This window comes from Netta rufina, assembly GCF_964035555.1.
Source record: "Netta rufina genome assembly, chromosome: 14".
NCBI classification, from domain to species: Eukaryota; Metazoa; Chordata; class Aves; order Anseriformes; family Anatidae; genus Netta; species Netta rufina.
Genome location: NC_140137.1, coordinates 9,998,383 through 10,024,927, shown reverse-complemented (window position 1 = coordinate 10,024,927; position 26,545 = coordinate 9,998,383). Strand labels below are relative to the sequence as shown.

At 53.1% G+C, this 26,545-nt stretch overlaps 1 protein-coding gene across 1 annotated transcript in view; it reads left to right on the top strand.

Moving 5' to 3' along the window:
- Positions 1-8,203: 8,203 nt before the first annotated feature.
- The window catches only part of ADRB2 (adrenoceptor beta 2), a gene marked incomplete at its 5' end in the record, with an annotated part of 31,623 nt that continues 13,281 nt past the window's right edge, over positions 8,204-26,545 (top strand). The window contains one exon of the mRNA XM_084295052.1: positions 8,204-9,377. Within this exon, the coding sequence (XP_084151178.1) occupies positions 8,204-9,377 (1,174 nt within the window). The remainder of the gene's footprint in view (positions 9,378-26,545) is intronic.

The window sequence follows — 26,545 nt, the reverse complement described above, 5'->3', positions numbered from 1 at the left end:
TGGAGCCAGGAGCCACGACCTCCTGGTCCCATGCTTGGTCTGGGGGGAAGGCTGTTGTGCTTGGCAGGGATCAGCAAAAAGCAGCTGCTCTGGATGCTTCAGGCTGCTTTACCTGCTTCAGTTCTCCATCCTCACCCACCCGGCTGGGAAACGCATCTGCTGAGGTGAGTTGCTAGCAGGTAAAAGGTAAGGGTGCTGGTTTATTTTATTTTATTTAAATCCTCATAATTACTTTTCACATGGCTATATTCACTGTTATTTATTTTGGACTTCAAGCAGGATTTTCCCTTTCAAAACTGCACCCACTCAAACTCGGCAGCTGCCTTAACTAATGCAAGAGGAATGAACTCAGATTTACAAGGGAAGGGAACGCATACCTTCCTGGAAAATGTTTCCCTCTTATCAGCATCTATCAACCATAGTCACCCTAAAGCTCTAAATCTGGAAAGGGACAAGTTTTGTGTTTTTTTTTCTAGATGAAAAGCCTCTGTGTCTGGGATATGCTGCTGAGGACAGCTGTAGCTGGTGCAGCTGACATCAGACGTGGAAGCTCCAGGTCTCCTCCGTACCTCTGCTTTGCCTGTAAAATTGCCCAGTCTTTTAATTTTCAGAGGGTCTTTTTGGAAAGTTGTTAAGGAAACTGTTGAAAGGAATGACTTACTGTTGAAAGGAAGCCTTCACCTCCATCACCTATCATGGGTAACCTCCCAAACCCCAACCCAGTCGGACCTGGCAGCAGCAGGGAGAAGAGCTCAGGGTGGACTTCAGGGTGGTGAGCACCTCAGCAGAGGAGCTGAGCTGCTAGAAGCTCCTGGGATGAAACTGTGGTGGCCTGGAGGGAGGACCTCTGCCCACCAAGAGCTCCCTCAATAGCGTTTCTGCCTTCTCCTCTCCCTAGTCCTCACACCAGATCTATGTGGACATCTAGCCCTGCATTTTGGGACTGCAGCATCTCCTGCATTGTGCCACCTGCCCCTCAAGGTCTCTGGGACTCCTCTCCCTGCTTTCCACTCCCATCAGAGGCTTACACAAGGGATTATGAAACCAAATGACTTTGACCTTTGAAGCGGGGAATCAATGGCTGGGCTGGGCCCGATTCACTGCAGAAATATTTACAGGCACATCAGGAACACTGCCTTAACTTCTGTTATTCTGGGAGAAGGCAAGGAGCCAGCCCGTGTTAAGCTTGATTCATGCATTGAGATCTTCATCACGACTCGCAATTTACCTGCCCTGGCCTTCTGCTGTGCCCTGGGAAGCAGCTCAGCTGTGAGGTGGAATTTGGAGAGGTGGAATTTGGAGAGGGACAGGAGACTTAGGGTGCTTTCAGTGCTGACTGCCAGGGCTGGGCCAGCACTGCAGCAGCACCCCCAGGGCTGTGACTAGAAAAGCCCTCAGGCATCAGGCACAACCTTTTTTTTGGTGCAAAAAGCTGAGAATTTGATGACATTCCTGGTGGATGGAGGAAGCATGTGCCTGTTCTTCGGGAAGCAGGGGGGGAATTCTGGAGGATGCACGGTTCTCAAAACCTTGTGTGCCTCTGTCAAAGAGGAGCCTGAGTTAACAGCCTGAGCAGGAGAGAAAGCCCAGGCTCGCTTGTTTAGTTGGCCAGACTCACAAACCTTTTTTTCTTGACTGTTCCGCTCAGAGCTGGCGGAAGGGGCAAATTTGAGTTTGCCAGGACTAATTTTAGTAAGAGACAGATTTACACCATTTCCCTCAGGGCTAGCTACATTAAAAAAAATCATCCACAGATTAAAATCATGCAATTACCATACTATAGCAAATAAAAACACTAGCCAAAGATGTAATCTCACGTACTATTAAAATACACTAACGACACAAAACACCATTCACAGATACCATCTCCTAGATGAATGCCACGCACAATGGCCCGTCTAAAAGCGATTGCTTGCATTGTTTGAGGAGTTAGACATGGTGTTTGTTCTGACATTCCAGCATGGGCTGGGGTGGGTAAAGCGACAGGGTGGTCATGAGATGTGGTGCCTTTCGCTTTCATGTGCTGCTCTGAATTTAGCCTGAGATCATTAATAGGCAGAAAAACATGAGGACTGGTTGATGGATACTAGGTGGGGTATGCAATATGAGCTGGGAATGTGTCACAAATTCCTCCCAGAGCCAGGGGATAAATTAAACATGGTTCACATCACATGTCATGAGCAGGCTGAGGAGAAGGGGCAAGCGATGCTGCATGTGGAGACTTGGATTCTGCCTAGGCTCCTCCGCTGTACCCAGCATCTTTGTACCTTACTGCCTACCATCCTTTTTGCTGCTAGACATGGTCTCCAGTCAGGCAATTTGTTGGTGACTAGCAAAACAAGTATCTTGGTGTGTTCTGGAGATGTTTACAATAAAACATGTTCATTTCCAAAGGACCTTCCCATCCCCACATCTCTCTTAACACATCAATTGCCTTTCTTTTAGGACATGGATTATCTTCGACATCAAAAGCAAGAACTTCATGACAATTCCCACTGCAAATGTCATGACCTTGTATAAAGAAGGAAGACTGATGGCTATAGTAAAACTGAGCCATAACAAAGAGAAGAGACAGACTAGGCTTATCCTAAACCACTTCTCAACTGTGATTTTCTTCTTCCAGCAAGGTCCTTAGGGAAACATTGGGACCATAGATGGTGTAGCCACAGAATAAAACAATTTTTTTGTCCTTACTTTGTAAAGTTTGCTCCAAAAGACCTGGCACAGACATTAGTGGATGTCCTCTTCAGATGCATGGAGGAATAAGGATGAATTAGTTTTGCCTCACTGCATGGAAACATTAAGTTAAAGGTCCATTTACTGAAAAGGTCTATGTGATGTAGGAACCAAATGCCAAGCACTGCAGCTTTTCCTTCTCCTCCTTGCTGATGTTTCAGCTCCAGAGCTTGCACACAGCAGTCACAGAGGCTGTGCCACCCGCAGCAGCACATTGGTGCTGGAATCCCAAAGCCACCTCTGAACCATCCCTGAAAGCTGAGGGAAAGCTTGCTCTGACCAGCAGCCACACGGGCTGTTTTGGTTTTGATTTGCAGCAGATTTGATAAGAAAGCTCTCAGGAAAAACAAATTTCCTCTTGGACTCAGTCGAATTGGGCACATATTCCGGCACACAGAGTTCCCTTTCCTAAAAGCTCATGAAGTAGGCTTCTAAAATTAGGAATAAGAGGTGAAATCCTGGCCCTATTTCAAGCAGGGACCATTATCATAGAATCATAGAATCATAGAATATCCTGAGTTGGAAGGGACCCTTAAGGATCATCAAGTCCAACTCTTGACACCGCACAGGTCTACCCAAAAGTTCAGACCATGTGACTAAGTGCACAGTCCATTATCCCCAGGACCAGGTCTCACTTGAGGGTCACTGTAGACCCTCATCGATGGGGAGCAGTGACGAGAAGAAAAAAAAAGTCTTGATAACAATCTTTTATCTCTAACTGTTATTCCAGTGGTCTCTTCTGTTTCTCCTGCTGCCATTCTGTAGCCTGTATCCACCACCGGTACTGCTGTACAAACAGTTTGGTGTTTGGCCCAGAGACGATGAATCGTTTGTGCTCAGCTGCTCCAGCAGTGTCACGTTCCACATTAAGCACCTCCGTTTTCACTGGGGTCATTGCTCATATGCAGCAGTTTCTTTTTTATTTAGTCTAGTCTAAAAAAAGGGCAATTACTATCTCCCTGCAAATGCCAGGGCTGCAGAGGTTGGCAGCCGTGACATCCAGACGCCCTGGGAGATGCGCAGAGCAGCACAGGAGGTCCTGCAGTGCCCCTCCCCAGCCCCACAGCACCTTCACAAGGAGGATGTGGGGACTGGCACTCTGTGACAGAAATGGCACCTGTGGCAGTGTGAGGGATGCTCCTGGGTCAGAGCAGAAGTGTGCCGGGTGCCGTCCTGCAGACCCCAGTGTGGACAACAGCCTCTCCGCTGCCTCCTTCCACAATTCGAGGTGGACATGGCCCTTGGTGGGTGCCAGGGCTGGGTGTCTGGGTGCCGTGGGGGTGGCAGCATCTTCCCCAAGGAAACGAAGCAGGAATTTTTCCCAAAAGGCAGCCCTGTGATTCTGCTCACTGCTCACCGAGCAAGGAGCTGCACCTGGGCTCCCACCAGCCCCTGCAGGGAGACCTGAGAGAGAAACAAGCAAACCAAAAAATCACTTTATTGCTCAAATCCTTGTTTCTAATCGCACTGCTGCTCCAAACTAACAGAGAGGAGAGTAACCAGGAGCTGGGAATCAGAGGTGGCTCCCCCTCATGGACTGAAGAGCAGGAGAGGAAAGGAACTCAGGAGCACACGGATGCCACCACGGCCAACCTGCTGAAAGCTCCCTGACTCCTGCCAAGCCGCTGTGTCCAAAGCAGAATTAGGAAGCCAAAACCCCCTGGAGACCTAAAGCCAGACATGTGTGAACAAATGCAGCAGAAAATTGGGCAGAGCAGAGCCTCTCCAGCAGTTGTCCCCTGGCTGCTCCATGCTGCTGGGCACGGGTGGCCCTGGCACCAGGTCACCGGCGGCAGAGCTGGTGGTAAGCGGCAGCCACACGAGGAGGAACACCTCGGGGCTATTTGCATGCTGTTTTTGGTGGTTTTGCAAGCCCAGGACCTGCTCTGAACAGCTGCTTTCTGTCAGGGTGCTTCCTGCATTCCTGCCTGTGATAAGCATCTGGGAATGAGGGATGAGGGCAGCATCCCAGCTAGTCGTAGTCCCGAGGAAGGTCTCTCACACCCCAAAGCCTGGCTGTTTTTTCCCAATTTATGTCAGTTGGGCTAATAAAAGTGATTACCTCTTCCTACCAGTCCTGCCTTTCTCACTGATCCCACGGGCCGTTCTTCAAATGTCACCCAGCAAGGAGGGAGCACACATCCAATTATAAGAAGAGAAAAGATTGGCCTGATGGCAGAGCAGCAGGGTCCGTGGTGGAGCTGTGCTGCACGAAATAAATGAGGCGTGCCTGGCTTTGCCACCCTGCAAGCCCAGGATGCCCAGAAGGAGACATTTGGTAGCAGGCAGAGCCCCAGCACTTTGGGCAGTGTGAGAAATGCAAACTTTCTTCTCCTCTTGACCTTTGTTCTGAGGTTTGGTGTTATTTCTGTTTGAATAGGAAGCCTTGAACATGCTAGAAGGTAACAACTACTCAAAAGCACAAATAAAGGCAGGCGAGCCACAAAAGCAACCCACGCTTTGGGTCATGATGATGATTATATTTTTTTTTTATGTGGGGTGAATTCCTGCCTCTGTTTTGAACCCGTGCTCACTACTGCACTTGCTGTGGGTCACGGCTGCTTAGCCAGGGGTTGGAATCAGCTCATGCCATGGGGGCACCCCAACACACCTCACATAGGTGAGCAAAGACCCAAAGCAAGCAGAGAGCTGTGGAATCGAGGAAGAAAATTCGGCCTTTCTGTGCTTCCTCCACCACACCCCACTAACCACAAGAGGTTCAGGCCTCTCTGAGTATAGCACAACAAAGACAAAATACTGACATATAAGCTGGGCTTGCTGATTTCTGCGTCCTGGGCCACGGAAATTTTCTGAGAGCTGAGGCAGGCTCTGGGAGAGGATGTGGGACTGTTCTGGGAGAGGATGTGGGACTGTTACCAGGGACGTGCAGGACAGAACTGAGCTTTGACTGCCCCAGAGTTAGTGTATTTTGTACTAAGTTCCCAAACTTGCTTCTCCTCCTTTCAAGACTCAGTGCTTCTTGCGAGGATGAGCATTGGCACATCTGTTAGGATAGAAAGCCAATGCTTTCTGAAAGCTTTGATTTAGCATTAGAGCATCCCCAGAAGTTAGCACAACCCACAAGAAAGAGCCCGGCACACCTGCCAGGTTCTTACCAGCAGCTTGCCTGGATCTTTTGCTAGCGTTTTCTGATCAGGTCTTTAAAAAGAGGGTTGAACAGTGAGCTAAGTACGACATGTAGCTCCCACACCTCCCACTTCTCCTTCCCTGCTCTGCTCCCCTAATACCACACCTGATCCATACCTTCATTTTCCCAGCAGTTTCTTGTTTTGCATCCCCTGCAAGGTGCGTGCTACTGGCCCCTGAGGGAGTGCAAGGACCTGCATGCAGGGAGCAGGGTGCAGGCAGGGCACCCAGCAGGTGCTGAACCAGCCTGCATTTGTGTGCAGACCTCACCCTCAGCTGCTGCAAAGTCCGCGAAAGCCAAAGGAGAGCTACAGGCGTACAGCAGCTGGTTACAGTTGTACCTCCTGCATGAACGTACAGCCTGTTTATCTCAGTAGCAGGCAGTGGAAACTCGTGGTAATTAGCTGCGGTCATCAGTGTTCCCCTGAACACTTGGCTCCCCCGAATACCCATTTCCTGAAGCCTGCACCTGCCTGCCGTGGGAAGAGGTGCCTGCGATGCTCTGCTCTCCTCTCTTCACTTTTAAAACCTCAGGAGCGTGCAGACGCAGAAGCAGCGCGTGGGAAGCCACTAGTTAAGGCAGATCCCCGTCGAGACAGAGCGCTCACACTGCTGAAACTGCCTCTCATCTTATTTCCTGATTCCAACACCTCGTTTGCCCCTCTGTCTTAAACCACAAAACTTCCTCTCCTCCACCCGGCTCTCCTCTATAAATAGCCCGGGCTGAGGCGGCGCGAAGCCACGGACACCTAGCGGGGCTGAGGGAGGGCTGCTCGGCACCGCAGCGCTGCGCTCCTCTGGAAAAAAGTGAGGGAGCCTCACAGAACCCCTTCAGACCCTGGCAGCCAACGCGTTTCGATCAAGATTCAGCAGCAGTAACTACTTAATTGCTGACAGAGGCAGCAGCCACCCTCCCTGCCTTGCTGCTAGCCCAGTGCAGCAGCCAGGGCGCTGAGCTGCAGCCGCTGCTGGTGCAGCTGGTAGCAGGGGGTAAATGTGGAGGCGACGCTTTCTCTTCTCCCTTTCTGTGGCACAGGGCTAGCAGCAGTGCCAAGCACAGCCCTCGGGCCCCGCTGGCACCTCTGCAAGCCCCCAGGGCCTGCAGGCAGCAGGATGAGTCTGTGGGAGACCAGCACCAGGGGGGGGAGATTTCAGTGCCGAGCGATGGGCAGAAATGAAACTCCAGTGGCAACATTATCTCTTGTTGGGTTGAAAGGAAGTTTGCAGGATTCCTAAGTCCTTATTTAGCAAATTTGTTTGCTTTGGAGGGAAATACTTGTGATGGTGGCCGGGGTTAAACACATGCCTGGCTGCGGCGTGGCAGAGCACAGCGCGCAGCAGTCGCACAGCCCCTGTGCCCTTAGCCAGCCCTGGGTTTTTGGGGCCAGGCTGCAGCTCCAGCGCTCAGATGTGACCCCAAATACCTCGGTTGTAGGGCTGCGGTGCTGGGCTGGGTGCTGGGAGGGCTGAAGGACCTGGTGCCACCCTGGCACAGAGCATCACCAGGCGGGTGGGGGCTCTCAGGGGGGCCAGAACCCCGTGCCCAGCTGAGGACACAGTTTTTGAGAGCACCGTGGGGACCCTCCTGGTGCCACTTGGCCTGGGAACAGCCCAGATCGGGGAGCACACGGGGCACACGGGTGGACTGTGGGGACCCCCGGGTGGCGTGGAACACGAGTGGGGCAGAGGGTGTGGGGACACCCCGAGGCAGGGAGCGCCCGTGGTGCGTGGCACCCGTGGGTGTCAGGCACGGGGACAGGGCTGGGAGCGCGTAGGGGCGGGAAGCACAGGGCCACCCCGCAGCAAGGAGCACGCGTGGGCGTGGGGCCCCCACGGGGCGGCGCGGGGCCACTACGGGGCAGCGCGGGGCCACCACGGGGCCGCGAGCAGCCGCGGGACAAGCAGGGGGCACCTCGGGGCCGCCCCACGCGGGGGACCCCTGGGTGCGCGCGCGGGGCGGGGACACGCGTGGGGCCGGGGGCGGACCGGAGTGGGGACCTGGGGGGGCGCGAGGTGCGCGCGAGGAGGCGCGGCGCGGGCTGCTATTGGCTGCGGCGGGGCTGATGTCACGGCGGGGGCCGCTATAAATTCGGCGGCGCCGGAGGGGCGCGGGGCAGTCGGGCGGGCGCGGCGCGGAGCGGCGGGACGGGAGCGGAGCGCACCGGGGCGCAGCGCTCACAGCACCGCAGCGCAGCGCACCCCGGCACCCAGCCCGTCCCGCACCTGCTGTCCCCTATGAGCAGCCCCGCGGCGGCACAGCCCTAGGGAAAAGCCCCCGCCGCCTGCCCGGGGAGAGGGGTGGGTCGTTGGGGGGGGTGTCATGGGGGTGGCGGGCACCGAGCTGCCCGGTGGCAACGGCAGTGCCAACCAGAGCACCGCAGACCCCACGGTGTCGCGGGACGTGTGGATGGTGGGCATGGGGATCCTCATGTCGCTCATCGTGCTGGCCATCGTCTTCGGTAACGTGCTGGTGATCACGGCCATCGCCCGGTTTCAGCGCCTGCAGACTGTCACCAACTACTTCATCACCTCGCTGGCCTGCGCTGACCTGGTGATGGGGCTGGCTGTGGTGCCCTTCGGCGCCAGCCACATCATCATGGAGATGTGGAAGTTTGGGAACTTCTGGTGCGAGTTCTGGACATCCCTGGATGTGCTCTGCGTCACGGCCAGCATCGAGACCCTCTGCGTCATTGCTGTGGACCGGTACTTCGCCATCACCTCCCCGTTCAAGTATCAGAGCCTGCTGACCAAGAGCAAGGCGCGCGTGGTCATCTTGGTGGTGTGGGTGGTGTCAGCCCTCACCTCCTTCCTGCCCATCCAGATGCACTGGTACCGGGCAGACCGTGTCGAGGCCATCCTCTGCTATGAGAAGGACACATGCTGTGACTTCTTCACCAACCAAGCCTACGCTATTGCTTCCTCCATCATCTCCTTCTACTTGCCACTCGTGGTCATGGTATTTGTGTACGCCAGGGTCTTCCAGGTGGCCAAGAAGCAGCTGCAGAAGATAGACAAGAGTGAGGGGAGATTTCACACCCAGAACAAGGAGCAGGACCAGAACGGGCGAGCTGGGCACCGCCGTTCCTCCAAGTTCTTCCTGAAGGAGCACAAAGCCCTGAAGACCCTGGGCATCATCATGGGCACCTTCACGCTGTGCTGGCTGCCCTTCTTCATCGTCAACATCGTGCATGTCATCCAGGACGACATCATACCCAAGTACGTGTACATCCTCTTGAACTGGCTGGGCTACGTCAACTCTGCCTTCAACCCTTTGATCTACTGCCGCAGCCCGGACTTCAGGTATGCCTTCCAGGAGCTCCTGTGCCTCCGCAGGTCTGCCCTGAAGATGTATGCCAACGGCTACTCAAACAGCAACGGCAGGAGCGACTACAACGAGGAGGACAACGGCTACCCCCTGGCACCGGATAAAACCTGTGAGCTGCTCTGCGAAGAGGGCTCCTTCCCTAACCCCGAGGGCTTTTTGCACTGCAAAGGTACTGTGCCTAGCGGGTAGCTTCGAGACGCGATGGGCTCTGGTGTGGCACGCTGGTTATAAAGATGAGCCTTTCCCTCTGTAAGGAGAAACAAAACCCCCAAGAATAATATCGATCCTCATCTAAAGCACCCCTAAAACCCAGAGGCTGCAAGAAACCTAAAACTCAGCAAACCTTCTGCAGGCAGGTGGGAGGCTGCCCCGGGGAGGCTCGGGCAGGCTGGCTGCTCGCAGAAGAAACCTATTTAGGTCCCTTGAGCCGGGGGGAGCGGAGGGGGGTGTGTGGTATTTTAAGGCTGTGCAGAAAGCTCATCCCAGGAGGAACGGAACTTCCTGACGGTGTCTGATGTTGAACTACCTCATGGCCAGAGTGTGAGCAGCCGGGTGGCTGCTGGAGGAGCCCTGTGCTCCCAGCGCTGCCCAGCCCAGCAGAGAGGGCACCCTGTGCCTAATTCCCCACGGAAGGGGTACTTAGGACCAGGGCTGTGTGTAACCCGGTCAGCTGTGTCTGACCCGCAGCTACTGCTGTCCGTGGGACAGTTTAAACAACTCCCAGAAACAACGAATGCATCTTCTGCCAAGTGCTGTAGGAGTTTTTGCTGAAATAATGATAGAAATAAACGGACTCTTTGCCCAGAATGTGGGACTGTGACTGTGGGGCTCAAGAATGTGGTACTGGGAAGCTGGGTGAGATGCTGTCACAGTCACAGACTGACCTTTTGTGGACTGCAGCCAAAGCTTTTAACTGCCCGGTTTGTTTAACTTCAGGTCTCAAATGATACAGAGCCCGAGGAGGTGGGCAGGGAGGAGGGCTTCCTTACTTTGTTGCAGAGGGCTGACAGACTGGAAGCACAGCTCTGGCCGCGGGATGGCTTTAGGTTTGTTTGTTTGTTAAGGGTTTTTTTCCCCTTGCAGCAGGCTTTGCATTTTGTTCCCGGGTTGCAAAACTTGGCGGCGGGTGCACGGAGCTGTCAGGGGCACGCAGACAGGAGCGGGCAGGTGCAGGCTGTGGGATGGGACAGGGCAGGGGCTGTGTTGCTGAGGGCTTCTTAGACAGCCCCAAACTGGAGGAGAGCAGCAACAGGGCTGGGAAAATGGGGCTCCCCCCTTGCCTTCACCCTCAGCTGCTGTTTGAAAGGGGGGACCCGAGGAGGGAGTGAAAGTGTGGTGTCTTCCAAAAAAAACTTGGGGGAGATGGAGGAGAAATAGATTGGCACGCTGTGGTATCCTGTGGGAGGGATGCTCGGGCACTGCATGTGGGGGGCTCTTCTCCTCCCCATGCAGTTCCAGGCACCTGCCCTGAGCTCCAGGGGTTTTGCTTGAGCTGCTGTGGGGGGGGGCAGTGCTGCAAGGAAGCAGCTTGTGCTGTCCTGGGTTGGCCAGGGAGGGAGCGAGATTTCTGCCTGCCCACCTCTGCAGTCCCTCTGTGACCACGGCTCCCTTTGCAGCCCTGGGAAGGACTTGCCCAGAGCACTGGCACTCAAACAGGCAGCCCCAGGGAGCACTGGAGGGGGAATCACCCCTGTAGGGACAGTGTGGGGCAGGAGAGGTGCTGCAAGGTGCAGGGCAGCAGCAGGCTCATCCCTGAGCTCTCGGCACTCCTCATGATAAAGCCCCACCCGGCTTTTGTGGGGAAGGAGTACGGGATCTCCCGGTGCTCCCTTCTATCTTTCCCAAAGCGGTCCCGATCCTGCTTGGAAAGGGTGCTGGGAAGGGCGAAGAGCTGTAACAGCCCAATCCTTTTCTGGTGCTGTGATGGGTGCTGGCTCAGCTCCGTTGCAGCCTTTCCAGCTCTCAGTACACAGAGGCAGGGCATGTGCCCAAGAGCGCTCATCCCTCCAGCCTCTTGCTGCCAGCACTTACGCCGTGCCTGCCCGTGCCCTCCTTGGTGAGGCCATCAGCAGTGCCCCAGCACACCCCAACTCCCTTGCGTTCAGCTTTTAAACCAAGTTCAGCTTTGAAATCACACTGTGAGCCACCTGAGCAAACGAGGGGCGTGATGGCACGGTACGGTGTGTGACTGCTGGGAGGAAGAGGCCCCCGGTCTGCAAAAACATTTGCTCCTCAGATACACATTAACAGGACACATTAACGGGCTGTGCGGGGTCAGGTGCTTCTGGTTTCCTACTGTACCAGGGCTGAAAGGAAGGGCCCTGTGCTGCGGGGTCGGTGTAGGTGCCCCGCGTGGGTTAGAGGCACACTCAGTTCAGTGCAGCTCATGATTGTCATGTAGCGCTCTGGGGGAAGTGAAAATTAACCTCTTGATTGTCATGATCGATTTCCCCCGTCGTAAATCTGGGGAAATGCAGGCTGTAGCAGGAGCGCAGCGGGAGGAGGTCCCGTGCCAAGGCAGGGCCGGGAGAAACCCGGTGCCCACGTCTCAGTGGCTCTGCGTATTTTTACCATTATTAATTACTGTTTGCATTTCAATAGCATGTGTTGTGGACCAGGATTTTATTGTCCAAATAATTACTCTGCTTGCCCGGCTGGTTATATTCACAGATCAGATGGAGCTGTACGTGGCCAGAGCTGAGAGACAAGCGATGGCTAGCTGCAGAACCCGTGCAGTGCCCAGCACACAGAGGTGGAAGGGACAGGGGACGTCTGTCTGTTGATCTCTGTATTGCAGTGCTCAGTTGCAGTGTTAGGAAACCTCAGGCTTGCAACGCGGTCTGAGTGTTAAAGAACTGATTTCGTTCCTCTAAGGCAACACTAGGGAAACAGGTACAATATAAACTGCTCAGTTCTGGAGGCAGCGGGAACCAAAAGAGAAATAATTGAGGACAAAATATTGTGGCACGAGCAAAGCCAAACATGACAAACCTTTCCTGTTCCAGGGTTGCAAAGATAAGCTGTATAAAGGAATCCTTTTGCCTATTAAAATATTTTGTAATAAAAAATTTTATAGATGTATGCTAGGCATTCAAAAATAGAACATTTAAGTCCAGACATGAACCGCTTACAGTGATTTTAGGGTACTTGGGATTTACACAAGCAGAGGGTTGACTCAGGTTAAGTACAACTGAGAAAACACAGCAGTGACTTCATTAGAGGACAGTCACTGTGCTGAAATACCCGATTCTAACTGCAAACTGACCAGGCTGCCTTCAGTGCTGCTGGTTTGTACCTTACAAATGGTGCAGGACATGGGCAGGCTCCACAGACTGGAGCTTTGCACTGCGGTACGTTCACCCTTTCAGCCGCAGTCAGACAGGTTGTTACTGCTTTTAATGTCTTGCTCAAGATGAGTGTCACAAATGCAGCTTTTGTGTTAAAAATCCTGTCCTTGCTGCAAGTGGCCCTGCTCTGGCAGCTGCAGCTTCCACATCAGGAGTTGTCTTGGCTTCATCCAGCACAGCGGGCAGAGTGTCGTGAGTTCTGTCAGTCCTTTGCCTCTTGGGAGCATTGCTGGAGACCTTTTGCTTTCAGGGAAGCCTAGGTCTTGAAATACAATCTGCTGTGCAAGGGGAGCAGCACAGGGGGAGCAGGCTGGCACAGATCTCTGCCTGGTGGGGTCTGCAAATCTGTGGGGTGCCGGGGGGCTCACGGAGCCTGTGGAGTCAGGTCCAGACCGTGTGGGCTTCTCCTCTGGTTGAGGACAGCGTGGGAGCCCTGCCTGAGGGCACTGCCCAGGCGCTGGGTATGGCAGGGAGGGAGGGAAGAGACTTAAGTTACCAAATCCTCCCAAATGTTTGAAAATAGGCCAGGGCTTAGTAGTGCAGAAAGGAGAGCCCCGCTCCTGCGGAGTGGGTGTGCGAGCAGGCACACGCCGTGCTCTTCAGCCCTGCCACATCACGGCCACTGTGCTTTTCAAAGGGCTTATTTATGTATTTATTTACTATAAGGGACATGTTTTTGCTGTAGAGGGGAGGGCATTGACAGGGCTGGCTAGGAGTAAACAGCAGGCTGCAGTCTCGCTCCTAGCATCTCTTGCCCTTCTGATGTTACAATGCTCAGCTGCCAGGAGCCCAGATCACCCGCACTGGCTCAGGGAAAGGCTTTCCTCCCCTGCCTTTGCCAGTCCCCTGCCTCTGCGTGTTTGTGTTAACTGGTATGATGAATCCATTTCCCAAGGAGATGAGTTTATGAGCATGTTCATTCCTCTGGCAGGGGGGAGGACGTCCTGCCTTCCACGTTCCCTACTCTGCTCTCTGTCAGCAGATACAAAGTGCCACCCCTTCAAAAGCGGCAGGGAGGCAAAGGTTTCCTCAGCAGCCTGGCTGTCTCCCAGGACAGGGAGAGTGGGAAGGGGGAGCCAGGGGGGCTGCCCCTTCCCCAGCCATTTGTAGGAGCATCCAGCCCGGGGGAAGCACTTTGTACTTCATCTGACCCACGTCTTTTGTGAATTTGCGAACTTGTCCAAGCTGTGTGCCTGCGCTTGGTGTTTGCAGTGTGCATAGTATCCAAGGGTGGTGCTTCAGGTTTAGATCAGCAAGGGCTGTTTTGAAAAACCACCCTGGCCTTGGATGTTGTGCTCGGCAGAGAGGTGCTGTGACCCCTGGCTCCCCGAGACCAGTGTTTTGCAAGGATTAAGGTTCCTTTCATCACTGTTTTTGCACTTGTGCTTGGCTTCCCAGGACCAGGAATAGGACTACAGCCACTGTTGGGCATCTCCCTGTCAACAAAGTCTCTTTCAGTGTGAGAGCTTGGCTCTTTCTGAGAGCTGAGCACATCTTCCCCCGGTTAGCCTTTTATTGGAGCTGCTTGAAAGTGAGCATTAGCCCTAACCTTTCTTTTTTGGAGGCAAAGAGAACGTTTTGCAGTGAACACACATCCCCGTTTGGCAGCTGGGGTAGCTACACCCTCCTATCACTGACATTCCTCCCCTGTCTCCAGCTGCAGGGGCACCCAAGCTAACCTGTAGGTGCTTTTCATGATATTGCAGAGCAGGGCAGTGAATGGTTTGCCCATTTCTGCCTCTTGAGAGATGCTCTACAGCTGTTCCTTGGGGTCTGAGCTGCAGCTGGTGGTTCAGGCAGACCCTGGGGCACACAACTGCTGCCCCTTGCACCCTCAGCTGCAGTGCTGAGGCTGTTTGCCTGCCACAGAACAAAGTACAGCCAGCTCGGCTGGGGTCATGGTAACACAGCCCAGGTCCAGACAGAGCTGTGCACGCTGGAAACAAGTTTACACAGAGCTTGGGAGGCGGTTATCTCTCCTGGTAAGTGTCATGGGATCTATTTGTAAGAGCTGGACACAACCCTGATTCCCCCTGGATTTGGCAGTGGGTATCTGCTGGGATTGCTGTCTGTAAGGGTGCTGAATCAAGCCTGGTATTTCAGGGGGCATCAAGCCCTTACAAATGTCATTGATCATGATAAAAGTGGATTTGCTGCTTCTCCATGCATGCAATTTCAGTTTTTCTCCTGTTTTCTCGCTCTCCTGATGGCAGGAGCATACAACTGAACTTCAGTGCAATATTGCCAGTGAGAGTGGATTGGGAAATACGTACTTGTTTACTGTCCTTGGTAAGGTCACTTTTGCACAAGTACATATATATTTTGATATACATATGTATATGTGTGTATATATCTATTATCTATATACAGTGATATATAGATCTGTATATAAACAAGGAAATGTAAAGGTGTTTTGTGCTGGCTAGATACATAGGTGAGGACATGTATGTTCAGAAGTTTGAGTATTTATTCCAGGTTCTCTTGATTGACAATGTGTTTAAATAAAGAGTATTTATGGTATGCTTGTAGTCAAGTGTCCTTGCTTAAAGCTGTTCTGGCCGTATCTACCACATACTCTCCAAGACTCTTCCAGTGAATCTTCAGGGCTCCTGTGAAACACAAAACAAAGCCGAGCTGCCTGGTGCGGGCTGGGAGGCACATGGAGCATCAAGTGGCAGAGAATTTCATTCGTTTGTGCAGTGCTGTGAGCTCTCCTTACCTGGAAACACTGAGAAAGCTGGGGGTGCTCAGCATCGCCCTGTGAAAAGGCTTCTCTGGCTTTCATCTCCTCTGCCAGGGCTCGTAGGTAAAGTGTTTTTTGAAAGTCCACCTGCTCTGCTGCCTGTTTGGACTTGAAACAGCCGCAGTCATGTGGTGGCAGAGTGGGACTGCTGAAGAAGCAGGGTTGAAGACAGCTGGGCTTTTAATCCTTTGTTGCTGGTCTCTGGTGCCAGCCTTCCCCAGTGCCGGGAGGAGCACATGGATGTCCAGCACAGAGCCCAGGGATGGGAAATGTGAAATATGGGCAGTGCATACAGGGATCGACCGTAAAACTCCCTCTGAGCTGCCTGGGTGAGGTCTCACTGTGCCCACGATGGGAGCTGCACACCTCTTGGGGCTTCTTTGTCCTGGCTCAGCAAGCTTCCCTGCAGCACCTCCAGCTGTGCTGGTTTGGAGCTTGGGGTGAAGCAGCAATGATGCTCTGACCTGCAGGAGCGGGGGACAGTAGCACAGTGTGGTGGCTGTCTCCTGCCTGTCTCAGGTTGCTTTATCTCCTAATTAGGATCGGAAAATCCTTCTGGAGAGGTCTTTGGGAAAACATCCTAGCCCCAGCCTGTTCCTCTGGTACCTGCTGCCCAGCCCTATCGTGCTGCTGCTCTCACTGCCTCAGGTGGGGTGAAGAAAGTATGCTTTATGTTAAGCAAGATCCCAGCCCCGCGTGTTGCAATGACAAGTATTTGCGTTCTTTATGCCACTTAAGACCATGATGAAAGCGTTGGCAGCAAAGGCCAGTGCAAGCCCTGCACGTTTCAAGGCTTCTCCTTTCCAGAAACAAGAACAGGAGTCGTAGTGCAGCTTGGACAGGGAGGGATTGCACCAGGCACTTCCAAAGCACGGCAGGTGCCCAAATTATAATTGTTTATGGTTTTGTAACTTTGTGCTTTCAAGGGATAGAGAGCTCCAGCTAGGAACAGGAGCCACTGCCAGCTGCAGGGCTTTGGAAAAGGGGCTCAGCCCTTCAGTATCTCGGTGGGAGCCTGAGCTGCCATGCACCCTTTTAAAACAAGACGTTCAGAGTGGAGAACATTTCTCACCACGTCCCACCTTGGGCTTGGTCCTAAGAGGTACTTAGAGCCCAGCGCCCACTTCCCAGCACTGTTGGTGCTCACCCCCTCCTGGCTCTGGTCCCCAGCTGTGCCAAATGAGTGCCATCAGGAAACCACGGCAGCTGCTGCCAGAGCTACCTGCAGTCTCGCAGACATGACTTCACTGCAGGCGTGGGCAACAGCAGCCTCGGCGAGATCTCTCAGCAGCCCTGCAGGCAGCCTGTGTGCAGCCCCCGCTTGCGCCCCCGCCTCGGCAGCAGGGGGGAGCTCGGGCTCCTCCGCTGGGCTCCGCAACATCAACCCCGTCCTGAGAAACGCATAAACAGCAAACGGGGCCTCTGGGAAAACCCTGCCAAGTCCTTTCTCCTTCATATAAATATTTTTTCCTCTTAAGTGTATGCGAGTGTGAAATATCCCTCCTTAATCTTTTCTCTTTCTGGCGGAAAGAAATGTTTGTTCATCCCTGGGCAGGGACAGCCTGCGGTTTGATATTTCGTGTTTTGTAACCATTAGACCAACCAAAATCCATGCTGCCAACAGCATTTCTTATCGCCCCCAAATCCCTATTGCTCATCCTGCCTCTGAAGCATGCTGGTGCTGGAGTGAATGGTGCCAGCCCCACTGGGTGCGCAGCAGGACCGGGATGTGACACTGCTCGGTGTCACCTGGGTGGGAGTCCCATGGTGTGGACAGCAGTGGATTAGTGATGGCAGCACCCTGAAAGCAAACTGCCCAGGGAGAGATACTCCTCGCTTTCTGGTAGAAGCTGGGTGAGAAAGGAAATATTTGTGTATGCAGCAGAGATGGGGGCACCCAACACGTCTGTGCAGAGGGGGATGGAGGAGCTGTGTAGAAATCTATTCCCTGGGAAATGTGTCACTGCTGTTCAGATGTTTTCTCACTCTCCATTTGTTGTATCTGGCTGTCCTGCTCAGGTGGGCCTGGGCATAGGCTGTCACCACTCCCCTCCAGCCCAGGACCTCGCTCGAGGTCAGTGTCTCACCCAGATGAGGGCATTGCTGCCAGCCACTGGGCTGTGGCAGGATGCATGCCAGCACTGCGGGCAGCCCTGCACCAGAGTGATGCTGAGATAAATCCCTATCAGTCTCGGCTGTAGGCTGTGGTGACATGTCCCCGTAACCCAGATCCTACAGTGATATCATGCCTCCACGCGAGTCTGGGCTCTTTGTAGAGACAAGTCGGGCTCAAAAGCTGGAGCGCAGAGCTGCTGAGCAGGAAGGGCTGGACAAACTGCTTTGTAGCTAAAGATGAGAAAGAGCAATAGCTCCCTCGTGCTGGGATGGGAAAAACCCTGGTAGCACCCCAGCAGTTCGGTACAGAGAGGTGTTGATGTGGGCTGGCTGTAGGATGCTCTCCCCAGGGATTTGCAGTGCTGGGCCCTTCTTCCCCGGTGCCTTTCCAGGTGCCTTGCGTGGCTCTATGTAAACCAGCCTGATTTGAGCAGGACCTCTTAGTAGCCAGCTTGCTATACATGAAAGACAACTGTGCTGTAAGCCATCAGGTCACAGATTTTCCAAGCAGACATGTAATGCTCTGTGCCCTTGTTGAGCTGGACTGTGTTACCAGAATCGGTGCAACCGGTCGTGAGAGGGACTCGGTCGATGCTCTGCATGGTCTGGAGGGCATGCCTGTAGAGATCTTTGCTGTGGTAGGTGGGAGGGGAAGGGAGATGCTGGCACAGATGGGCTGGAGGGGTCGGTGTGACGCAGCAGGACTGGTTTTCTAGCACAGACGTCAGAGCAGTGTCTTACATTGCATCACAGCCTGGTTTGGGTTGCAGCAAGCGCCGGTAGGGACCTGCGTTTCTCTGTGACGTGCTGTGGCTCAGCTCTCCCCTCCCCTCGTCTTCTCCTCGCAGGCACAGGCTGTCCTCTTCTTCGCTGCTTCTGGAAAGTGGAGTCACTTGTGAGCTAGCCAGGCTTTTGCACAACGGAGCTGTTAGCAGCCTCCCTGCCCGGGGAGCAGTTCACAGGGGGGAGCAGTGAGGGCAAGTCCCACCCAGACCTGGAGGTCCTGCTGTGTCCTGCTGACAAACAAATCCAGAGACAAGGCTGAAATGCACACGGATGCAGATGTGGCAGAGAGGAAGGCACTGAGCTGGGGCACAATGCACAGCTGCTGGAGTTAATTCATATCCCTTCAGCACAGCAGCTGAGACAAAGCAGAGCTGCAGGGAGGGGAAGCACGGCAAGAAAAAGAGAGAGCAGAACCCCTGAAAGATATTTTGTGACTCACGGAGAGAAGTTCCTTGTAACTGCATGGTATGATTTGTTCAGCCCACTTAGAGCCTGGCTGTGCAGTTAGTTCCCGATCCCTTCCGGGCTTCCTGCTGCAGAGGAAGACCCTTGTTAAAAGGGGATCCTCGCAGGACCTATTTATAGCATGGAAACCCTTGCAGGAGAGCCACACAGCCCTGAATGCACATCTCCCCATCCCGGTGATGTGCAGGCTGGTCCTCCTGCCATCCCAGTGAAGCATGGGGCTCCTACAAAGTGCTGCTGAGAGGCACAACAAGCTCACGTGCATCCCCATCCAGTCTGCAGTGCCCCCCCGAACCCCAGGGACCAGAGGGGTGCAGGCATTGCGTCTGCTTGGGATTGGTCTCAGGCTGGACAGGCTCCTTTCAAGCTCCTGTGCCGGAGACAAGCCACTGTTGGATTTCAGAGGGCTAAAGCCAGGTGGCAAAGCTTTGGGGATTTTCCTGTGTGATTTGATATACAAAGCCAAAGGCTTGTATCGAAATCAGAGTGATTTTTGGAGACATTTTCTGCCTAAAGGTTCCCTTTACACTGCAAGTCTCTGGAGATGAAAAATAATGATAAATCTGTTTGGAAAAGCCAACCTTTTAGCATAGATTTGGACAACTGCAGCTTACTGAGGGCCTGTGTCTGTAAGGAAGCTTTCATCTCCCAACAGATTCATAAATACAATATAGACTACTGAAGAAAACTGGAGGGAAACAGAAGGACATTTAGGAGAATGGCTGAAGGGACAGATGGAGGCAACCAAAGAACAAAGGCAAAATGAAATATTGCCCAAAGAGAGCATAAAATGGTGACAAAGAAACAAACAGAGATGAGAAATGGGCCCTAGGGGAGAAAATGACTCAAACACCAGCAGGAAACTTGGGGTGGAAAGCAAGAGGCTGAGTCCCTTGTGGAAACGGAGAGAGAAGCTGGAAAGGGATTGCAGAAGGAGAAGAGACAGGGCTGGAAAATGCCACGAGAGCAGGATCTGCATTTCATTGTAGGCAGCCTGACTGGTGCCTCTTCCCTCCTGCGTTAGTGTTTCATTCTCATCTTTTTTCTGCTGGTGCTAGCTGGAGCTGGCAGGAAGAGGAAGGAGGAGGAAGGCAGGAGGCAGGGAGAGGGGACAGCTTCTGGGTGGAAGAGAAATGCTGGGGAACCTGGCTGAGAGGGGATGAAAACCATTCACCCCCTCCTCTCCTCCATCCTGCGCTGCCTCTGTCTTCTGGGAACAGCACCGGAGCTCGCGCAGAGCTGTCAGTGGGAGCCAGGAGCCAGCAGCTGCTGGTCCACACTGCAGGGGGAAATATTGGCATAGATGCCGTGTTTTGCCAACACGATGCTTACGTAGGAGCCTGCCTGGCTGATGGACCAGAATACATTACCTGTGCTGTGCTAGCAATGAGTAAACCCAAGAGTAAAATCTCCGAACGTCGAAATGCTCTTTGCTGCTGGTGAAATGCTCTCCTAACTTTCCCGATGTGTCAGGGAGGCTTTTCTTGGATCCGAGCACATGCTCAGACAGTGCAAAGGGGACAGACCCAGGTACAGCCACGCAGCCAGGGCACAGAGCCATCTCCTGCAGCCTGCTGCAGCTCTCAGCCCAAAGGAAGGGTGGCTGAGGGAAGAAGGGTTTCACAACTACGGGTGTCCCAGCAACTAGGAGTGTTCCAGCACACTTCTGCTGGAGTCATGTGAAAAATGTGTCCTGCACAGCAGTTTTTTTTTTTAAGAAAGTGACCCTGTGGAAGGGGTGGGTTGAATCCTAGGACCACAGGTCAAATGGCCAAGGAAGGAGTCCCTGCTGAAAGCATTTTTTTGGGGGGGGAACAGCCTCAGCTTGGGACAGCACTGTTTTGGTTTAAAATAGGGGTAGACAAATGCTTGTGTAGTACCTGCTTGTGCTCTGGCTGGCATTAGCTGGGGTTTTTAACTTCTGATGTCTGTGAGTGCTGAAAGAATTAGAAGGTGCCTTTAAAAAAGCATTTTTTAAATGCTTTTGATACCACCTGTTGATAAAGATGCCCAGAGAAAACCAGTGATGGCCAGCAGATGAAGGCAACCTGTTATCCATTTCCAAAAATAAGTTGTCTGCCCTAATAAACCATCTGTGTGTCCTTTATTTTCCACCCCTCTCCTTCTGGAGCTGGGTCCCTTGAGTCCTGCAACCTAGTTGTTTCCTAAAGCATCTTTTTCCTCCTCTCGTGTCTTCTAGAAGACACAAGGACAAGGCCGTGCCTTTGGAAAGCCCCCTCCTAATCCTTGGCGCAAGGCAGGAGTATTTAAAGCAACGCATTCCTGACTTCCTCTCAGTAACCAGGTTCCTTCCCGCATTGCTGAAGCTTTGTGTGGAGCAGCAATTTCCTCTAACGTGAGTTTGCTTCCTCCTCGGAGCTGCTCCGCCGCCTGCCAAGGTGCGATTAGGGAGGGCGTGGAGCAGGCGGACCTGCTGTTCTGCAAGCCTGCGAGCCTCTGCAGCCAGCGTGCCTGCCAGGTATGGAGACAAATGGGGACAGCCATCTCCTGCCTGGCCTGGTGATGGCCCTGGTGATAAGCGGGAGATGTAGCTGCGAGGTGCAGGTGGGGACAGCCGGGATTTCCCTGCAGGAGAGGCGCAGGAAGGGGACGGGCAGCGGGGTGGGAGCAGGGATGCTGCTTGGGCTCTGGCACCAGCATCGCTCCCCAAAGTTTTGCTGCTCGTTGCTTGCATTTTATGTGTCGGCTGGGGGTGTTGCCATGAAACAAGATGTGCCAGCCGGCAGCTGTAGCTAGAAGAGGACAGGTCACCATAGCTCATCTCTCCTGGTGTGCCCACACTGCTTCCTTGCACTGTTCCAGCCACACTATTTGTGGTAACATGGGTGCATGCTGCGTGGCTAGCGTCAGCCCTGGCTTGCTGAGATGGTTTTGCTGTTAGCAGCTCAGGAGGATATACAGAGGGTCCTGCAGCTGCCCCACGCCTGAAGGGACATCGGGCCTCATGCAGGGAGCCCAGCAGGACCGGGACCTGGGCATGACCCTGGCCATATGAGGGGTGTAAACCTATCTGCGTCTGGACTGGAGATGTCCTGATGTGCAAGGTGCTCTTGGAGTAACATTGAGATGCTCTCAGCCCTCAGTGTCCCTTGCCATCCCTGAAAAGCATTTTGTTACATGATATTCTGTTGTGGTGTTACAGAAACAGAAGCGAGTCAGTAGCGCCAAAATATTCGTAATTCCTCTAGACCTCAACCCTCTCTAAAGCACAAAGACTTTTATGTGAGGTTCTTGTTGAGTTACAGGAAGAAATACAGCACAAAAATATCAGCATGTTCCGTGGTGACAAACATCTGCGATGCAGGCACCAGATTAGAAGCTGAGAGCGCCGAGGGCTGCGCTCCGGTGCCGTGACTCACTGCACATCGCGGTGCTGTGCATGATGCGAGATGGAGCCTGCTGGGCGCGCGGAGCCATGGAGGGCAGTGCCTCTGCAAGCGGTGTCAGGGAGTTTGGAGAGGAGAGATGCTTCACAGCTGCCAGGTATTGTCATCTCTTGGCTGCCGCGGCAGGAATCTCAACCTCAGCCCGATCCAGTTTCATTTAATGATTAAACCGTTTGTGACTTTGCCAGAGCTTACCTAGAGTGCTGCGAGGTTGTCTGTGAGACAAGAGCTGTTACAGCATTACGTCTCACCACAAGCAGGCTGAGAGACCGGGGCAAGATCCCCAGTGGATAAGATAAACCCTTTGCACCAAGAAGGAAACTTCCGAGTTGCAGTAGAAAGTCATTAACTGTTAGATTTTGCAGAGAGTTTTGAGCGATTCCACCTAATCTAAAAGCAACATCAGCGTCCTGCAAAAGCGTTTCATTTTAATTAACCCCAAACAGTGGCTACATTTTTCTCCCCCCATTTCCTTCCTTCAGCTGCCTAAGAAAAAAGCTGTGTTTGCAGAGAGCTTTCTTCCTTCCCCGCTGCTTCTTGCATGATTCATCCAGGGATGCCACGTTCCTCCGTGGGTGATACAAGAAGCCAGCGCATCACAGCCATCAGTGCAAATAGGGCCAAAGGAGTCGGCGGATGCTAATGGGTACCTCTCTGTACTCCTGCTAATTATAGCATCAGCAAAGCCAGGTCCAAGCTATGGCTTTGCCTGAGGAAACCCCCGGTGATTTTAGCCAGAAGTTCCAATTACTGTTTGTTACAAGCAGATGACTAAAAGAAACTAGACCAACTAGACCTATTATCTCATCTGCTGCATTTCTGGAGGATTCCTCTGCTGTAACGTAGACATGTGTGAGCATGTTGTGCTCAGAAGTCACCCATAAGCTCTTCATGCTGTTTGTCCTACACAGGACAACAGGGTGCCCACCTCTCCCTCAGACAGAAGTCTGGGATTCCCCAGAAGCACACGTTTTCCTATTCCTGTGTCCCTTGAACTTCATGCCCTTGCTCACATCGCCGTGTTTCAGTCCCTCTGGCTGTTCGAGGAGGGCAGCAGAGGGATGCTGGGGCTCTGCCCTGTGCCAGCGGGGTGCCTGTCACCGCAGGTGTCCTCATCCCCACCCGCAGCTCCCACGAGCACAGGACTGTTAAAAATAGAGACAAGTTGGGGATGAGCTGCTGAGCGATTAAAGGGCTGGCTGGACTGGTTTGTGAGGTGAGGTGAATAAAGCTGAATCTATGTACGCATCTCACCTGCTCCACCTTGTATCTCCTTACAAGGAGGTTGTTAACGTCCGACTTCCAGTAATTTATGAAAAGTTCAATGATTTCCATGAGGACTCCCTCTGTGTGGATTCCCGTGCCACAGGAACCACTGTTCCTTTGCATGCCACTGGTTCTATATTGGCCATTTTAGCACACAGCTGGAAACTCCAGTGGTCCTGAAACCACTCTTTCCTCTCACCATCACAGTGAGCTCTTGTATCTCAGGCTCAGGTGTGGAGGGATCAGACAGCTGATTATTGATATTCACCTGCTGGTGAGTCTCCAGTAGGCAAGCCAGAGGGCTTCAGATGTCAGCGTAGTCATAACTGTGCAACTGATTGAAAATACAATAAACCTGAAATCCCTTCCAAACCAGACCATCAGAGGGCTGTAGCTGAGCCGCCTGAATACCTCGTAAATAAATAGCAGGACAGTCATCCTGCAGAAGCCTTGGGACCATCCATGCTTTAAATGGGGTTTTGGGTTACAGCTGGGCTTCGCAGCCTGCACTTGCTTCAGGGTCATGATGCCGTGAGGTAAGATTTGGCCCTTCCTAAAGAGCAGGGAAATTGCAATAAATAAACTGCTGAAATTAGAACCTGGTGTCCCTTTCGCATTCTGCCCCTGCCATTTCTGCATGTTTATGGAAGGGGGTTGCTGGGCTCTTCCTCTCCTTTCGTTAACTTCAGGGTTTTTTTTTTTTCCATTTGCAATGGAAAGCCACAGGTTTGAGCCTGCAGCCTCACTGGCTGGAAACCCATCTGTAGACAGGAATGACAGGAGGGCAGGAGCGGGGGCACTGGAGGAAGGGGTGCATCCATCAAGTGCAGCAGGTCACCGTGACTGAAACCATGAGATCATCTGCAAGCCAAGCTCCACCTCACAGGGAAGTCTTCTTATAGCTCCGTGGCAGATGCCAACCATTTGCTCACTCACTCACAAAGCTGCTTGCCAGAGAGTAATGCAGAAAAGCCCCCGAGGGCTGATGTGGTGCAATCACCAGCTCGAAGCCGGGCTCTGGGAAAAAAAGGCCTTCTTGCTGGGGCTGTATTTGCCCAGGTGTGATGCCCGCTCCACCCATGGATTCCTGGCAGTCGCCTTTGTGCTGTTTGTGCTGCAAACAGCAGCTTGCTGCAGGGTGGTGTTTTGTCTGCCTGCGATACCATCAGCTGTGTCCAGCACCTCGGAGCGCCAGCCCCTGCTTGGGCGGCTGCAGCTTTTCTTTGAAGGAAAAAAATGTGCAGAGGGAGCTCTGCTGTGGTGAAGCCTGGCATTTTCTGCACAGGTTTAGCTCTGGAAAACCTGGGAGTGTTTATCAGCCCTGGCACAGGCCTCTGTGCTCCACCCTTTGATGTGGATGAGCAGGATAAGGGAAAAGGGATTCGGCTTCTTCTCATGAAGTTACTCATGTGGGGAGTAAATGTGAGTGATTCCCAAGGTAATTTTGAAAATGGGGCTTAAGCTCCAGAGCCACTTTTGAAAAAGTTACTGCACAAGAGAGGAATAAAGGACAGGCAGCGCTCCATCTCTCGGCCTGCCCACACACTTAGGTAATTCTCATGTGTTCCTCCCTGATTTAACGGGATGATGGAGCCACTGGGCTTCCTGGGAGTGATATCCTCCAAGCACCAGTATATAACCATGACTGCAGAAAACTGCCATTGCAAGTTGTTCCTGTGACCTCAGCACACACAGGATGAAATGCACGTGTTTGCTCTTAGGTTACTCTTGTATGAGGTGAAAAATAGGTTCTTTTTTATTAGGTCACATATCATGGGAAGGGAAATAGTGTCATTAGATGTGGTACACTAATGCCATACTGAAGCCTCTCAGGAATAGTTTACTGAGAGGATCTCCCAGAGACCTAACATGTCATTTGATCTTCAAAATAAAGCTTCCCATGTGCTCTGTGTCGGAGATGGCACCATGAGGAGACCCAACAACCTCAGATATGGCTGCAATCCTGGGCTCTGCAGGCTCTGCTCTGCCCAGCCTTCTCTCCTGCTGCCTCTTTGGCTGGATGAGATCAGGCTGCTTCCATTGCTATTCAGGAGCCTCCAGGCTTGCTTAGGTCTTAAGAAACAGAAGTGAGAAACTACTGCTGCAGAGGAAGCACCCTGCGAGCCCCAGCTCGGGGGAGAGCTGCTCCGTGCTGCTCCGTGCAGTCTGGGGACGTGTGCAGGGAGGATGCCAGTTCCCAGGGGGTTAATGCCACCTCCACGCTCCCTGGAGCCCTGTGTGTCCTGCAGGAGGGTTGCTGCGCAGCGTGGCCGTGCAGGAAAGCTGTGACGGGGATGGCGACGCTGTTTGCATTCCCGTTGTGTTATCTACTTGCTCCCTTAGTGCCGCCACTGACACAGAGGGGAAGGACTTGCTGTCTCCAGATGGTTTCTTTGTGCTGAATCATGTACAGTTACGTAAACGCCTTCTCCCCAAGCATTAGGAAACCGTGTAAGTCCTCCAGTATCTGCCTTAAGAAAACCTCAAAACCTTATGGCTCTTCTTTCTTCCCCTTTCTTTGCTTTCCCCTGTTGCCACCGCCTGCTCCCTGCAGAACCCCCCCAGCTGTGGCAGCGCCGAGCTTTCCAGCTGCTGGGGCTGTCCCGAGGGGCAGCAGCATGTCCCTTACGTACAGTGGCAGCACCAACACCTTGCCACGTCAACTCTTACAACTCTGAAAAAGAAGCCCTGACATTTCTGAGCCCTGTAGTCTCGCCTGAGAACAGAGGGCACCTCCTGCCCCGCTGTAGCATTAAGGTTTCACCACTTTCTCTTTCCATTTTGATTTCCATTCATTAGGGTAAGTTGCCTTCCACACCTTTAGCCTGACCAAAAAACCTGAGCCCTTGAACAAACCCTGGGCAACCCCTGAAATGCCCCAGTTGTCTTTGCAAGGCGGCCACGTCCCTTTGCGGTCAGTGCAGCCACGTGGCTGCAGAACATGAACAGAACAGAACCTCGTGACTCCCTCCTTCCTTCCTGAGCGGGGCTGATTGAAATTAGATCACTAAAATCATATCTAGGAACTGCTGCTTTCGATCTGTGCCTGGATACTCTCACCAAATTCACTTTTGTGTAAGCGATTGACTAATTTAAACCCCAGGAACTGGATTTCCCCCATAGTCACCTCTCATGGGTAGCCCCTGCCTGGTCCCTTGTCCTCTCCGCCGTATCCCAACGCCAAGAAATTAACAGGTTGATAATGCCC